This window comes from Engraulis encrasicolus, chromosome 12 (genome assembly GCF_034702125.1).
Source record: "Engraulis encrasicolus isolate BLACKSEA-1 chromosome 12, IST_EnEncr_1.0, whole genome shotgun sequence".
NCBI classification, from domain to species: domain Eukaryota; kingdom Metazoa; phylum Chordata; class Actinopteri; order Clupeiformes; family Engraulidae; genus Engraulis; species Engraulis encrasicolus.
The window spans coordinates 38,595,389-38,611,627 of NC_085868.1; the positions used below are offsets into that span (position 1 = coordinate 38,595,389).

General features: G+C 46.0%; 2 protein-coding genes across 2 annotated transcripts in view; one reads left to right on the top strand and one right to left on the bottom strand.

Moving 5' to 3' along the window:
• Positions 1-1,512: 1,512 nt before the first annotated feature.
• spp2 (secreted phosphoprotein 2) lies at positions 1,513-8,121 on the top strand. The gene is made up of 6 exons (XM_063212142.1): positions 1,513-1,704; positions 2,610-2,737; positions 3,040-3,162; positions 5,915-6,028; positions 6,535-6,577; positions 7,777-8,121. The coding sequence occupies exons 1-6, from the start codon at positions 1,653-1,655 to the stop codon at positions 7,872-7,874; spliced, it is 558 nt and encodes a 185-aa protein (XP_063068212.1). The 5' UTR covers positions 1,513-1,652; the 3' UTR covers positions 7,875-8,121.
• A 948-nt stretch (positions 8,122-9,069) lies between these two features.
• raph1b (Ras association (RalGDS/AF-6) and pleckstrin homology domains 1b) overlaps positions 9,070-16,239 on the bottom strand; it is a 102,762-nt gene continuing 95,592 nt past the window's right edge. Inside the window, exons 16-20 of the mRNA XM_063211897.1 lie at positions 15,375-15,473; positions 15,061-15,181; positions 14,443-14,585; positions 12,371-13,522; positions 9,070-12,286 (exon numbers count right to left, since the gene is read on the bottom strand). Of these exons, the coding sequence (XP_063067967.1) occupies positions 10,685-12,286; positions 12,371-13,522; positions 14,443-14,585; positions 15,061-15,181; positions 15,375-15,473 (3,117 nt within the window). The 3' untranslated portion in view covers positions 9,070-10,684. The remainder of the gene's footprint in view (positions 12,287-12,370; positions 13,523-14,442; positions 14,586-15,060; positions 15,182-15,374; positions 15,474-16,239) is intronic.

The following is a 16,239-nucleotide window of genomic DNA, read 5'->3' on the forward strand; positions in this document are numbered from 1 at the left end:
TGTGACTCGGACTTGACTTGGACTCGAATCTTTTTGGACTCGGTCTTGTCTCGGACTCGAACCTCTTTGGACTCGGACTTGTCTCGGACTTGACTAGTACTGGTCTTGGACTTGTCTTGGACTCTACAAAGGTGGACTTGACTACAGCCCTGTTTTTAACTATTCCAATCATTATTTTTTTTCTTTTTATATACGTTGGCCTTCCAGCTCAAAAAACCCATGAATTGGGGAATTCACATTATTAGAATATTGTTATAAAATCACATTTTTCTTCATCAAAATTCGGGTCACATTAAATCAGTTGAAATGTGGTACTTTCTGCATAACATGCAATGGTCAATACTTGGTTAGGACATTCTCTGTCTTCATAATGGCCATGATGCGTTTAACATTGAAGTCAATGGCAAAAACAGTGCATGGGAGTTATGGAAGCCCAGATATCCTTGATGCTTTGCTGTCAGCTGTTCTTGTTTGTTGACCTGGTGCCCCACACTTCCCTCTTCAATATACCCGAAGATTTCCATGCCACGTTTTGGTGTTACCTCACCAGTTTAATTCTAACTCAACAGAAATTAAACCCCATTCATTTTCAATGGGGTTTAATTTCTGGTTATTTAGAATTAAACTGGTGAGTTAGCGCCAAAACGTGGCATGGAAATCTACAGGGTATATTGAAGAGTGAAGTGTGGGGTACCAGGTCAACAAACAAGAACAGCTGACAGCAAAGCATCAAGGATATCTGGGCTTCCATAACTCCCATGCACTGTTTTTGCCATTGACTTCAATGTTAAACGCATCATGGCCATTATGAAGACAGAGAATGTCCTAACCAAGTATTGACCATTGCATGTTATGTAGAAAGTACCAAATTTCAACTGATTTAATGTGACCCGAATTTTGATGAAGAAAAATGTGATTTTATAACAATATTCTAATAATGCGAATTCCCCAATTCATGGGTTTTTGAGCTGGAAGGCCAACGTATATAAAAAGAAAAAAAATAATGATTGGAATAGTTAAAAAACTGGGCCATGAATCTACAATCCATGACAGTTTAACATTATTGATGAAATTATGGAAATAAATCAACTTTTTCATGGTATTCTAATAAAAAGGCCTGGAGCTGTATCTGTTCATAGTAATAAGTAACACATCATCTGCCTTAACTTGGATTATTGTGATAAATTGTGTGCAGGAAAATTTGCACACGGAAACAACAGGATATATCTTCAGCTGCTGTCCATGTGTGTGTGTAGCTGACTGAAGACTCCTTGCCTGCAGTCAGACTGTGTGTGTGTGTGTGTGTGTGTGTGTGTGTGTGTGTGTGTGTGTGTGTGTGTGCGTGTGCGTGTGCGTGTGCGTGTGCGTGTGCGCGTGCGTGCGTGCGTGCGTGCGTGCGTGCGTGTGTGTGTGTGTGTGTGTTTGCCTGTGTCGGTGTGTGCATGTGTGTGTGTGTGTGCTGTGAGTGCAGTTAGGGACAGAGGAGCTTGTGCACTGACTGACCACCAACACCAATCGGCTGCCAAGTTGAACAGGTCATTGTACCGGGAACTGAGGGAGATAAAGGGCTAGACACAGAGCAGGGGAGACATATTTCTTCAGCCTTTTCCAGAGACTTCAGAGGCATTTCAATAGCCTACTTACTGAACAAGATGACAGTCGCAGCTGTAACTTTGGTGTTGACACTGGCACTCGGGGCTTCAGGTAAGTTCACCGCAATCAAACTTATTAATTAAATAGAAAAAGTAAAGGAAATGTTGACTATATTATTTCAATTATTATTAGAGAGGATACAGAGTTTCTTGGTATATTAGCAGGTAATAAGCTTATTTACATGTTGAAATACATACAGAAAATACTTTCATATATAGGGGAAATGTTGGCTAATATGTATTGATTGTAATTGTTTTGCCAATACATGCTCTGATGCTTTTTTTTTTGCAGTAGTTGATAAAACTAACGTCTGTTTCATGTCTACTATTGATTGAGTTCTTCTGTATCTGTAATCTTAAACCCCTTAGCGCAGCACTATGGCTCTCTGTAATGTCATAGCAATGTTGTTATGATGTTGTTAAGCATTTTCAGCAAGTGAATAGGGTCGCCGGCGACCCCTGCTGCAGTAAGAGGCTACAGGACAACTTCAGTCAATTTCAATGTGCTGTTGTATTGCTCACGCTACCGTTGACTTGTCAGTACCCGGTGATGGCACATTTTTCGGCTCAGCCCTTTCCGAGATATGAGCTATTCTAATGGGGGCAGTGTTTGTTTACATTTAATTTTTTTTTAAAACATAGGCCTACTCCAAATATTTTCCCAAAAGGGACCGCTGTTTTGTTAGTTGTCTGCTGATGTAACATAACCTTTTGGATGTTTTTGGGAATAAATAAATAAAAAAATGTTTAAATGTAAACAAACCGCTGCCCCCATTACAATGACCAGGATCTCGGAAAAGGCTGAAGAAGAAAAAAAACCCTCAGGTACTGACAAGTCCAGGGTAGTGTGAGCATTACAACTGCATGTTGAAATTGACTGAAGTTGTCCTTTAATTTCCCCCTGGGGATCAATAAAGTTACTCTACTCTACTCTACTATGTCCTTCGTGCCCTTCAGGTGTCCCAGTGCTGCCTTTCGATGTGGCCCCTCTGGCCGACAAGGCAATCCAGATGTCCCTGGACCAGGTCAACATGCAGTATGGCAGAGAACACCTTTTCAGAATCACCAAGGGCTCTCTCAAGAAGGTACCCATATGGACATTATTTATCTTTTAGTTATGGTCTATTTATCTTGAATTGTTTGTGTTTTGTTGCAGCTTGAGCTTTACAAAATATGACACATCCAGTGATTGAACATGCTGGTGTTAATACCTGCATCATTTTACAAGACAAATGTATAATAATTCTATATAACATCTATGTGTTTAAATGTGAACTGTGTGTGTAAAATGTGCTGTATAAAGAGCTAATAAGTCTTTGTAAGATCACTTGCGCAATAAAACTGACTCTGATTTTAAATCCACTGAATTTAATTCCTCTGTTTACAGATGGTTCCCATTGGGATGAACTCACAGGACCTGATCATGAATTTCGGCGTGCGTGAGACAGACTGTCTGAAGAGTTCTGGTTCAGATCCTCTCAACTGCAACTTCCGTAGAGGCTTCTTTGTGGTACAGTTCACTTGTCAAAAATAACTTAAGAAAAAAATAACTCATCTCCTCCTTGCTCACAGTTCCAGTTGTCTGTGGCTAAACCTGCTGACAAAGTGGAGAGTTTTGAACACCTTCCTTGTCATCCAGACATCTATTCACACATTTTTATGTTTCTGTTATTCACAGCTGCACTTAAAGGGACAGTTTGGTCAATTTCAACATGCAGTTGTAATGCTCACACTACCCTGGACTTGTCAGTGCCTGAGATTTTTTTTTCTTATTCTTCAGCCGTTTCCGAGATCCTGGTCATTGTAATGGGGGCAGCTCTTTGTTTACATTTTTAAAAAATGAAACATAGGCCAACTCCAAATATTTTCCCAAAAGGTACTGCTGTTTGCTAGTTGTCTGCTGATGTTTTATAACCTTTTGGATGTTTTTGGGAATAAATAAAAATGTTTTTTTGAAATGTAAACAAACGCTGCCCCCATTAGAATTGCTCATATCTCGGAAAGGGCTGAGCCGAAAAATGTGGCATCACCGGGTACTGGCAAGTCAAGGGTAGCGTGAGCAGTACAACTGCATGTTGAAATTGACCAAACTGTCCCTTTAAGAATGACACAGCAAGGGAGAATGTCAGGAAATGGATATAATTGTATCTCTCTGTATCATGATATTTTGGTGCACTGGTTAGGGTGCGGGGTATGTGTTAGCTGCAGTGGTGCAGTCTACTGTATATTTGAGCATTTTTGAAGTGGGTATACATAGTGAAGTGGGTATATATAGTTGTGCTATTCAAAACAATGGATCAATCTATTTTAAGTGGGTATATACTGAAATCCCTGAAATTTAGAAGTGGGTATATTCCGTATACCTGCGTTCTACGTAGACTACACCACTGGGTTAGCTGTTTTGAAAATGTATTTGGGCATCAGGAAAAGCTGTGCTGTACAGCAACTATAGCGCTTATCAGGACAACGTTTTTGTTTGTTTCTGACAGATGTGTAAATGAACGTAACGTATGTGGACTCATTGACGTTGAAGTTCACTGGGTTCACAGCTGGACACTGGGTTCACGGAGTGGATGGGTGGGTGGGTAGGTGGAAAGGGATATAATTGTATCTCTATATCATGTCACTTGTGTGTCATTGATTAAACCAGGCTGGGTCTGTTCTCACAGAATTCTGGGAAATTCAGCTCATTTGGACACAACATATTCAGTGGCAGATTGCATAATGGGACAACATGTTCCCCTGTCACTGTATCATTAGGCCTAGTCAATATCATCAGTCTATCATCAGTCAATACCAAATACTGCACTGTTACTAAATGAAAGAATATATCAATTTAAGCTATTCCCAGACCAAAACAATCCATAACCCTCACTAAAAGAAAGAAAAAACTTAAAAATGACAAAAACATTGAGAAAACAGTTCGAACATACAGTGACTGCTGGAACATATAGGGATATCACTTCCGTGGGCACTTCACAGAAAACACTTCTGTGATCCCATCCCATGCCATAGATTTTGGGTCTTAAGCGGTCATGCTCACCTGACCTCACAGAATTCTGTGAATTCATATTGCAGCCAGCGGCGTACGTTTGACAATGTATTTGGGTGCACTGTAAGCTGCCTGAAAGCAATCATGAACAACTGTGATATAACTGTAGACCTGGTATGAGGACAAGACATTTTTTTTGGTTACTGATGGATGCACAAATGAACTTATGTGGACTTGATGACATATCAGTTCACTGGGTCCACAGCTGGACTTTGCTGTTAGGAAGAAAGAGTGGGCGGTGGATGGGTGGGTGGGAGATGTAGACTGTACGCCTGCCAGATTTTAGAGTGATGCAATGCATCAACACAAGCAAATGAACATGACACGACATGGCCTTTGGCATTGTAATTGAACAGTCTGGTGACTTAACCCTGAATATTTATCTCAAATTACTCAAACTATATGACCCGTGGACAAAAAGATATATTAGCCTACATTACACATCCTTTAGCACAGTGTTTCCCAACCTTTTTTGTCTCACGTACCCCCTAAGCCATTTTGTTGTACCATGAGTACCCCCTAACCAATGCTATCTATGTCTTTCCCCCATTCAATTGTCATTATTACATTTTTCCACGTACCCCCTAAGGTGTGCTCGCGTACCCCTAGTGGTACACGTACCCCTGGTTGGGAAACACTGCTTTAGCAGATGCTTTTAAAGGTGTGAGTCATATCAGCATTTTTTTATTGTTTGCCACAGTCATGTCTCAAAGGGGACCTAAATCACTTGGCAGTGCATGGAAACTCCCTCCTTGTTTGTTTTTGACTGTTATCCCACTCCCATTTCCCTTTGTTTCCTCTTTTTCATATCTATGGGTTTTTTGGGGGGTTTTGCATTGTTTAGTTTGATATGTTGTGTTTTTGTGTGTTTTTGAGTACAGTTGACTCCATGGCTGAAGTGCCCTTCAGCAAGGCACCGAACCTTATATTGTCTCAGGGACTGTAAAGCAATACCCCTAAATAAGTGTGCGTTGCTTTGGATAAAAAACATCAGCTAAGTGTAATGTAATGTAATGTAAGATTGGCACTCATCTTCTAATTGTCCTGTCCTCCTCTCCCTCTCTTATCCTCTCTTCCCATCCTGTCATCCTCCTCCTCCTCCTCCTCTCTCTTCTCTTGATTTCCTCCTGTTCCTCTTCTTCCTCCTTCTCTCCTCTCCTCTTCTTTCTCCTCTCCTCTCTCTCTTCTACTGTGATGTCTTCCATGTCAGTCGGAGGCCTCCTGCTATTCGCGTGTCCGCATGTCAGCTGACAGTGCCGAGATCATCAGCCTCAGGTGCAGCAGAGCAGAGAGCTCCAGCTCAGAGTCTGGAAGCAGTGAGGAGGTGAGAGATGAATCATCATCATCATCATCATCTTGTAATTGCAGGCCTAATAATAATAAATAACTACAGCTCAAGCACAGAGTCAGAAAGCAGCGAGGAGGTGAGAGAAGAATCATCATCATTATCTAGTAATAGTAGGCCTAAAAATAATAACTAGTTCAAGCTCATAGTCAGAAAGCAGCGAGGACGTGAGAGAGGACGACAAGTTCTCAAAAACAGATTGAACAAAACAAATCAAAAAAAATATATATAGCCTATAAACGCCCTTAGTTTTCAGTTTAGATTGAATTACATGAATTAGTCGTATTCAAAGTGACATACAATTATTGAGGAGAAACAAAATGAAACGATCACATGGAAAGCCTCTAAACAAAATTAATGACATGATCTGTAGTATTTCATAGAGTTTCTATCTACACCTTAACTTCACATTAAAAATATGTTTGAAGACAGTATCATTCAATTCATTGAATCTTGCATGTGTCTTGTCACTTCTTTCCTGGCAGATTCGGGGAGGATCATGGGTCTACAATCCATTTGCTCCAAGAGGTACGGCACTGTATGTTTGGGAGTCTGACAGCGTGTTTGTTTGTTCAGCTGAACTTCTAAACACCACTTGGCGGCAAGTTGGAATTTTATTTGGCCTGGCTGGCTGGCTGGCTGGAGGCCCTGTAGTGCAGACAGCAGGGACAGCAGTGTCAAATACAGCAAAAAAAGCTGCCTGCCACTGGTCCCAGTACAGTTGGGAACATTCAGACATTTGATATTGTGAAATGCTCAACTTCTGTGGAATTTGATAAATCATAATTACATGTTTTGGTACAATGAGTAAGTAGTGGCAAAATCACAATTCAGCTGAAAAAATGCAAAATATAAGGGAGTGTAGTGGTAGAACGGAACACCATGGAAGTATTTTGTAAGTGGTAAATGAAAGATGAATCACCGCACACTGGTATCTTTGCTGGTAGTTTATTTGGTGAACAACGCGTTTCGCTACTGCTTCATCAGGTTCACTCATCTTTCATTTACTTGGATTACTCTTACTGCACATCACCAGCACCTGGACAAGTGGTTGTGCACAGGGACGTTACTTTGAGTACTATTTTGTAAGAGGGTTAACATTCTTGAGAGATCTGCAGGGACAGAGTCAACAGCTGCCTCCCACTGGTCCTTGAACAGTTGAAAACACTTGGACGTCTGATTATTATGATGTGCTCAACTTTTCTGGAATTCTGTGGACAAAAACTGTAAGTGTTCATATTGAGGATATCCTTTAGGATCTAAATGGAGGATAAGGACAAGGACAAGCATAAGGCTAAGCATCAGGATATCATGTTTTATTTTATTTTTGAATATTTTTACTCTATTAGCAATAGAGTTCTGAACATAGGGATGCTTTAGAGAGGAAAAAAACCTCTTCCAACTCTTACACATAGGGCCGATTGGGGATGTGACTGTTCTTAAGTGCAGAGTGGTTGATTTACACTCATCAGGCTGAATGTTTTGTTGCTTTACTCACACAGAGCCCAATCCCCACAGGAGCTCTCTTCAGAACAGCTTTATTGGGGCACTCCCCTACCCGGATAGCAAACGACAGAGTAACCTCTGATTTTTTTTTTCAAGATGTTGAAAAAAAAAAGTATGAAATAGTATTGAGATTTCATCAATGATGTGTCACGAGGCTGGAAAAAACAACTGAGAGAACGAATAACTGATACGCAGCCTGTTTTGTTTCTTGCCTCACACAGCACCCGTCCAAACAGCTGCCCCCCTCACCAGAGGCAATGACATCGGACTTGAGAGGGCACCATTCCGCGGCGATGCCTTCAACAACCATCTGGAATAGTCCAGAAAATTAAGTCAGAGCATCAGTTGGATTATTGGATGAAGCATGGAAGCCACCGTCACATCACGTAGCGTAATGCCTGTTTCCACTGAGGGTATACTTCTTAGTAAACCACAGTACTTATATGTACTGCATATACTGCACAAGTCCACACATCCTTATATGTAATGACACACTGGTACTGTAACCGCACAGACAAAATGTAATTTCTTCAGTCTTCTTTTCTTAAATAAAAACTATAAAACCACACCAGCTATGAATGTCATTCATATACAATGCTCTAACATTTGAGATACAGAAGACAAAACACAAAGACAAAGGGTTTGGATTTCGACATTTATATACTGATCTTACATTGAAATGCATTTATATAGTGATTTTTATATTAAAAGCGGAGACACTTTTGACTTCATTTGCCCAGATATGGATTTTTCAGATGTCCGATATTGGTCCCAGAGAGAGAGAGCGAGCAGTCTTCAAAAACTTCAATACCGGAAATGTAGTATTGTTTGATTCAGTCTGATATAGGCAACACGTTTGAAATATGTATGAGATATGAGTTTAGAAATCAGGTGCCCATCTGATGCAAACATGTATGGAGCCCATACAGGCCCCATTCACACATGGGTTATGGAAATTGTTTGAGTTATGATCTTGACAATGGCAGTAATGCACCTGGGATTAATCGGATTTGAAATGAGAAGTTTGTTTCCAGCATGTGTTTGTCTTCAAATCACTTTTTTTTGTTAACCATGATCCATGATGCCAATTTGCAGTGCAGGAGAACCCTGTTCATGTGATCTGGAACCTCTGGAACCATATGATCTGGAACCATATGATCTGGAACCTTCTTCATATGATCTGGAACCATATGATCTGGCCACTACTGTAGCACCAACACTGACTTACTGTATTGATGATGACATGATTCTCCCCAAAGCTAATGCTATACAGAAGATGCATACTATTGTGTATAATAATGGTGCTCTTGAATGAGTGGTTTTCAACCACTTCTGTTCAAAATGGATCTCCCACACAAACGTGCTGATCAAGCATTAGGAAACAAGGAAAGTTGGTTCCTTGCTTACTGATGAAACATTATTATTTCTCCGACATACCTACAACATTATTCCTGTTCAAAATATTACTGTAAGAGGTCCAGTCAGTGGAAGGCAGAGATACAGGCAGGCGAAAGCAGCTGGAAAAGGATTTGTTTTTGTTTTTTTTGTACAGAGATACTGCAGCGATGAAGGATCAGCAACGTATAGATTTTTTAAAAAGAACAATGCGCAAACCATCACAGCACACATTACATCCAAAACATGGGTGACAAAAAATGTATTTGTTGTCATTTTCATCGACACGCTTCGTTCACTGATCGATTGAGATTGCCTAGATGTGACTGAAACAGTTGTTTTAGATCAATCCACACAAATCCACACATCAAACATGATTTGTCTTTTAAATCAAAAAGTGTTGGAAAGCAACAAATACAATTCTTGGACCCACATCTGGTTACATCCAACAAGTACAGACGTCCGGTTTCCTTCTGGGCTTTGACGGTTTAAGTCCAAGACAAAAAAATAAGGTTTTCAGGGTTTTTTTTTTAAACCACTGATCAAAATCCCTACCTTCTTTTTCCACCCTCCCTCCCTCCTTCCCTCCCTCTATCCTTCCTGCTTGTAAGGGCATCACTTCTTTCCTTCATCCTTCCTTCCTTCATCAGTGGCCCATGAAGACATGAAGTCCTTCAGAATGCACGTGGTCAGCTTACAATTTGGATAACATTCTTTAAAAAAAAAGATAATCACGAACAACAAAGCGCTCTGAATGATTCATCTGGGTGGGAAGAATCGGAACCAGCTGTTTTTTATACTTTGCAGTCTTGGATTTTTGTTTTTTTGCAGTCACACAAGTCAGTTGAGGGTGAGGCACTATCCTTCTCTGCTAGTGCGGTCACACCCACAGACCATTTTTTTTCTAAAAGGCATCTTCAAAGCTCATCCAGTACTACTCAATCCATCAATCATTCAGTCCTAGCAGTAAAATAACACAATCTCTTTCAGATATTAAATAAATTTTCATATATAAAAAAGGCTAAAAACAAACAGAAAAAAAACATCCCCCCCCACTTGACCCACTTCTGTTACGCACATACATACAACCAGAAATGTTTTTGCGGTATAGGTCCACACAGCGAGAATGTAATGATGGATAAAGTCACTTTGCTTGGGGTTTGTCACCCCTACGGTTGGGAATTCATATTAAGTTACGAAGACATGAGAAGAAGAGAGAGATAGAGAGCAAACAGTCTGAGATGGGTTGGCATCTTGTCAGGCATTGATAATCAATCAACGATTGATCGATCGACAGATTGTGATGTTTTGATTTACAGTTCAGAACGCTGTTCCACCAGAAACGAAAAGGTCCTCAGTCAGACACAAAGTATCTTTTGGTGTGACAGACGGTTGAAGAGAAAAAGAAGCACTTCAATGATGTCCTTGATAGACCTTTGCGTGGTTATTTTTTGCTTTCCTACAGTCAAGGAGGGGATGTTCCAAGAACATGGTTTAACCTCCATCAAGTTGTAAACCTACTAATAGCGTAGCCTCGTGGCTTCATTCTCAAGTCAAAAAAATAGCCATAGGGCTCTGATATTAGGATGTTTGCGACTTAACTCCAAGTTAACACACCACGATAAGTTACTAAAAACTTCTTGTGTGAAACACCTCCCTAAGTCTGTCAGTAAAAGCAGCTAGGCTTGGGGTAGGGCTGGGGTAGGGCCCCCCTAGGGTCAGTCGGCTACTAGTCTAGTTTGTGAGTTTGGTGGCGTCTTTTCGTTTGGGCGGTGCGGGCGGGGGTCCCCTGCGTAGTGTTGCATAGCCTGAGATGTTCCCTGATGAGTAGCCGTTGTTGCCGCCGTGGTGGCCGTTCCCCTGCTGGTCCAGCAGCTCTGGAGGGGGCGGCGGCAGCAGGGCCATGTCGTCCATGGTGGTGCCCGTGCCAACGCTGCCCGCCGGCACCAACGACGGCTCCAGGGAGCCCTGACGGCTGCCGGACTTGCGGCGCAGCGTCCGGTTCAGGTCCTCCATGAAGTTCAGTTGACCGCCGCTACCTCCACCGCCTTTCGGGGACTGTGGGAGAGGAGGCGCCCCCGGTGGCGACATGGAGCGGTGCACCTCCATCGCCGAGGGAACGGAGACGTTGCCGTTGCTCCGCCGGGCCAGCGTGGGCGGCGGGGTCTTCTTCAGCGAGGCGCGGCCCGCACTCCAGATGTTATTGGACGATGATGGCGAGGACTGGGGCTGGGGGTTGACCACGGCTACTCGCGACGACGGGGGCGCGTTGCCCAGGAGGTCGGCAGGTAGCGGTGGCGGAGGGGGCAGCGGGACGTTGTTGTCGGGGGGCGGCGGAGGGGGGAAGGAGAAGTCGTTCTCGGGCGGGGGTGGGGAGGGGAAGTCGGCTTTGCCCACCTTGGCCTGCAGGCCCGGGGGCAGGTGGTTCAGGTTCAGCTTGCCCGGTTTGGGGGGAGCGGGAGGCCCCCCGTAGGCAGGGGAGGACGAGGAACCAGAACTAGAACTGGAACCGACGGCAGGTCTGCTGACGAGGTTCTGCAGTCGCGCCCGAGCCTCCTGGTACTCTGCCGACGACTCTGCCTTGATGCTGGAGTTGCGCTGCGGGGTGGGTGGGGGTCTCTTGGCGGCACCCCCACCCGGGGGGGACTTCTTCACCGGGGAACCCCCAGCAAAGTTTGGCAAGGGTGGGGGCGGAGGGAGCGCTGCCCCGGCTCCGGCTCCAGCTCCAGGCCCAGGGCCATGGCCGAATCCGGGCCCCGGAGCAGGTGCAGGCGGTGGGGGTGGTGGTGGAGGTGGAGGGGGTGGTGCAGCAGCAGCAGAAGCTGATAGAAAGCCCATGTTGTTGTCCGGAGGTGGCGGAGGGAATTCTGGTGACTGCGCTCCTCCGCCAGACTTCTGTTGCCACTTGGGTTTGGCTCTCACGGTGGGAGGTGATTGCGGTGTGGGTTGCGCCGCGTGATTCGTCCCAGCCCCTGCTCCGGCGCCAGGGAACTGGCTGGCCAGTTGTTTGACCAGCGAGGACGGAGCGCTGCCCTTGGACAGGCTGCGCTGCTTGGGGAGGGTTGGGGGCGGCTGGCTCTTCATCATGGGTGGAGGTGAGGACGAGAAGAGGGAGGCTGGAGGTGGTGGCGGAGGAGGAGGAGGGGGCGGTGGAGGCGTTGGCCCAGCAGCAGGAGCAGCAGCGGGTGGGGGAGCCATCGCGGAGGGCGCCCCGAAAGTCTTGCGCACCGTCTGGGGAGGGAAGGTCTTAGGTGGTGCGGCCGGTGGCGGTGGGAAGACCGACTGGAGTCCGGCCAGCGGAGGTGGTGGTGGAGGGGTTGGGGTGGGGTCGTGTTGCTGTTGGGAGGGGGGCAAGGGAGGCGCAGGGGGCGGGGGCGGGGGTGGTGGTGGAGGAGGAGGAGGAGGTGGGGGAGGAGGTGCGGACTGCGCCGCGAGCTGGGGAGGAGGAGGAGGAGGGGGCGAAGGGGAGAGATCGGGAGGGGGAGGGGACGGAAACCTCTGGAAGCCGTTGGAGGAGGGCTTGGGGGGCACGTGGGCAACGGGGACTCCGGGAGGTGGTGGTGGTGGGGGCGGGAAGCCGTTACTCTGCGGTAAGATGGGCACCCCACCCACGATCCCGTGCTTCTTCAGCACCGCCATGGCCGATCCTGGGGCCGCGAAGTTAGCCGGCGGAGGGGGAGGTGGGGGCGGAGGTGGTGGTGGTGGTGGCGGGGTGTTGTTGGCTGCGGGCGGTAACCAAGGCGCTCCGGCACCGCTGGCGCCGTTATTGGTGGGCTTGGCCGACTGAGGGGGTGGAGTCGGCAGCTGGGCGGAGTTGGGCTTACCCTGCAGCCGCTGGATGGTGCTGTATTTGGCGAAGACGGTGGGATTGCTGGAGTGGGACTGCTGCGGGATGCCGGCGGCTGTACTGCTGCTGCTGAAGGTGGGAGGGGGGACGTTGCAGACCGGAGGAGGTGGCGGAGGAGGAGGAGGGGGTGGAGGAGGAGGAGGAGGTGCAGGAGCGAGAACCATAGGAGGGGGAGATGGGAGGGCTGGGGGCACGCAGGCCACTGGAGAAACAGGCTGCTGGGGGGCTGGTGGTGGTGCAGGTGGTGCAGGATGGATTTGGGCGTAGGTTTGGTGCTGGGTGGGGCTGGTTGGAGGCGGCGGCTGGCTCTGAGGCGGGATGGGCGGGAGGGGTGGTGGCTGGGCCAGGTGAGGGGACGGTGGAGGCTGGGGGAAGGTAGGAGAGGGCGACTGGGGCATCTGGGGGTTCGGCGGGGGGAGCGGGGGCACAAAGGCCGTCGGAGGGGCAGGCGGTGGGGGCTGGAGGGCAGGGGGAGAGACTTGAGGTGCAGCTGGAGGTGAGGGCATCCGTGTCGCAGCTGGAGGCTGAGGAGGTTGGTGGGCGACGGGAGGGGGGTGAGGGACAGGCGGGGGATGGGGCACGTGGGGAGGCTGAGGGGTGTTTGGGGGGTGGGAGCTCTGGTGGTGGTGGGAGCTCTGGTGGTGGTGGTGATGGGAGGAGTGGGAGGAGTGGGACGTGTGGGAGGAGTGGGAGATGCTGGAGGCTCTGCTCGACTCGGACCTCATCTGGAATGAAAAAGGACCAAGAGTTAGTCGAAGACGTATAACTCTCAGCCTGACAAGCCAGACCATTCCTTTTGAATTACTTTGTAATTCACGAATGGTCTGATTACGCTTCCCTGGGGAGGGATTTCAGTTGACCACCAGACGGGCGGTGTTACCAGCCAATAAGCGAGCGCACTTGGGAGCATAATAACACAAGTCATGAAGGTCAACTGTCAGCGATTGGTCAGCGCTCATTTCAAACCAGAGCTGAGCTCACTCCTCCCACCCAAGTTCTCCAGTGCATCAAGGATGCAGATCAAAAATGAATTACGAACTAATTAATGTGGTCTGGTAAAACCAGGCTAGTATAATCTGCCATATTACCAGAGACGGTTTAAATAATTACAATAGAGAATCTTTGATATTACTCAAGTATGGCTGAGGTAGCATTCGCAAGACATTCATACCACACCGGCAGACACCCAACTTCCGATCTGAGATCTGAGACACCAAAGTGCTTGACAGTAGGAAAATCATAATCACGATTATTTGGGTCAAAATCATAATCACAATTATTAATCACGATTATTGATTTTTGCTGTTTAATTTTTTTTTTACAACAAAATGAAATATAACCAATAATGAATTATATATGGGATGAGCAAAACAAAATTACTTGTAATAATTATGTAAAAGGCAATAGCATGAAACTTAGGTTAACAGATTTCTGTCCAGAAACACCAGCCTGTCGGTATGTTCTGGCTTCAAGGAGGCTCTTGAAGGTAGGTCTCTATTGCCACGATTAAATCCTGATTGAAATCACGATTTCGATATCACAATTACATCACGGTTTTCGATTATTTTCAATTAATTGTGCAGCCCTACTTGACAGGTCTCATGCTTTTGATTGGGTTAGGATTTCCTTTGAGCGTTGCACTCACCCGGCTGTTCTCCTCCATCTGCGTTCCCCTCTTCCAGGCCTCTGAGAAGATGGAGCTGACCACGCTCTGAGAGCGCGCGTGGCTGGAGGACGTGCCATCGGACAGCCCGCTGTCTGTCACGCTAGAGTGGTTAGAGTGGGACTCTGCAACACAGAGACAAGGATAGAGAGAGAGAGAGAGAGAGAGAGAGAGAGAGAGAGAGAGAGAGAGAGAGAGAGAGAGAGTCAGTACACAAGTGACATACTGTAAAAGTGAATCTCAAACCTTTCATTTAGAGTGAGACTGTGCCACAGCCATGAGGACAGAGAGAGAGAGACGTGATCAGTGCACAAATGTCTTTTAGAATGAAGAGGTGTGAAAACTAATATTTGAGGACTGATATTCTCTCTCGCACTGTCAAAAACTCAAGTACAGTTCACAAACTCAAACAACTCTGAAATACGGCTGGGAAATGGACCTCTTGTCTTCAGAGTGCATTTTAGTTGAGCAAATAGGAAAGTCTCCATAAAATAGCCCCAAAGAAACCCTTATAAGATGTTTCAGAATGTTGCAAAATCTCCCTGTTTAGATTTTATCAACTTCTGGTGCCGTCTTGTGGCTGTGTCTCGTGTGACTTACCAGGGATGCTGGCGGAGCTGCAAGCTGACCGGATGCTGGAGCTGGATAAAGAGGCCCAGTCATACGCCGCCTCAGTACGCTTCATAGCCTCCTGGTAGCTCAGGTACAACTGCTTACCATACTGTTGAGAGAGAGAGAGAGAGAGAGAGAGAGAGAGAGAGAGAGAGAGAGAGAGAGAGAGAGAGAGAGAGAGAGAGAGAGAGAGAGAGAGAGAGAGAGAGAGAGTGTGTGTTAATGACTTTCCATTGGTGGAATGTGGAGTAGTCATAGGCACATCTGAGGTCAATAAAATGGAGGAAAGAATCCTCGGTTACCTTGGCAATGCGTATTCCATTGACCCACTGGTGGAGGGTTCTGACATCGTCGCAGCACAGGTACTTGATATATTGAGACTTCTTCTGAATTTGAGGGTGCTGGTGGAAAGAAGAAAGTACAATTAGACTTAAAAATCCCATGGTTGAGTATATACTTACTGGCAGATACGGTTTGTGACCATGGCAACACAACAAGCAATGCTACTGCAGCTTCAGAGAGAGATATTCCTGAATTACCACCTTGCATTGCTATTGTTACCAGTCCATCACTGTTATCTGTCATGTCTTGCACTTTATGTCAGTCTGTAAAATGTCAGTCTTGTATATGTCTGTCCCGGCATGGTATAGAGAGAAAACATAAATTTAATTTCCCTTGTATGTCTTGTGCATATGAAGAAAGTGACAATAAAAGCTGACTTGATTTGACTTGTGTGGGTGGGAGCGTACCTATGTTCCCCGGGTCCTATGTTCCCCTGTCTTTGTATGGGACCGGGAAACTTAGGACCCTTTTTCTAAAAAAGGGTTCTATGTTCCCCGCATTTTATGTTTCCGAGTTTTCAAATTGTGCCCTTCCCAAAACCATCCCTAAACCTAATATGTCAGAGGTGCAACAACAACCTGCGCTTTGCCATGCGGCAGCAGTCTACTTAGAAGCATCGGGGAACATAGAACCCTTTTTTGAAAAAAAAAGGGTCGTAAGTTCCCCGCATTGTATGTTTCCGAGTATTCAAATGATGCCCTTCCCAAAACCATCCCTAAACCTAACCTGTCAGTAATTGCAATGTTTCTGAGTTGTAAATATGTGCCCTGACCAAAACTATCCCTAAACCTAACCTGTCAGAGGCGCAACAACAACCTGCGCTTT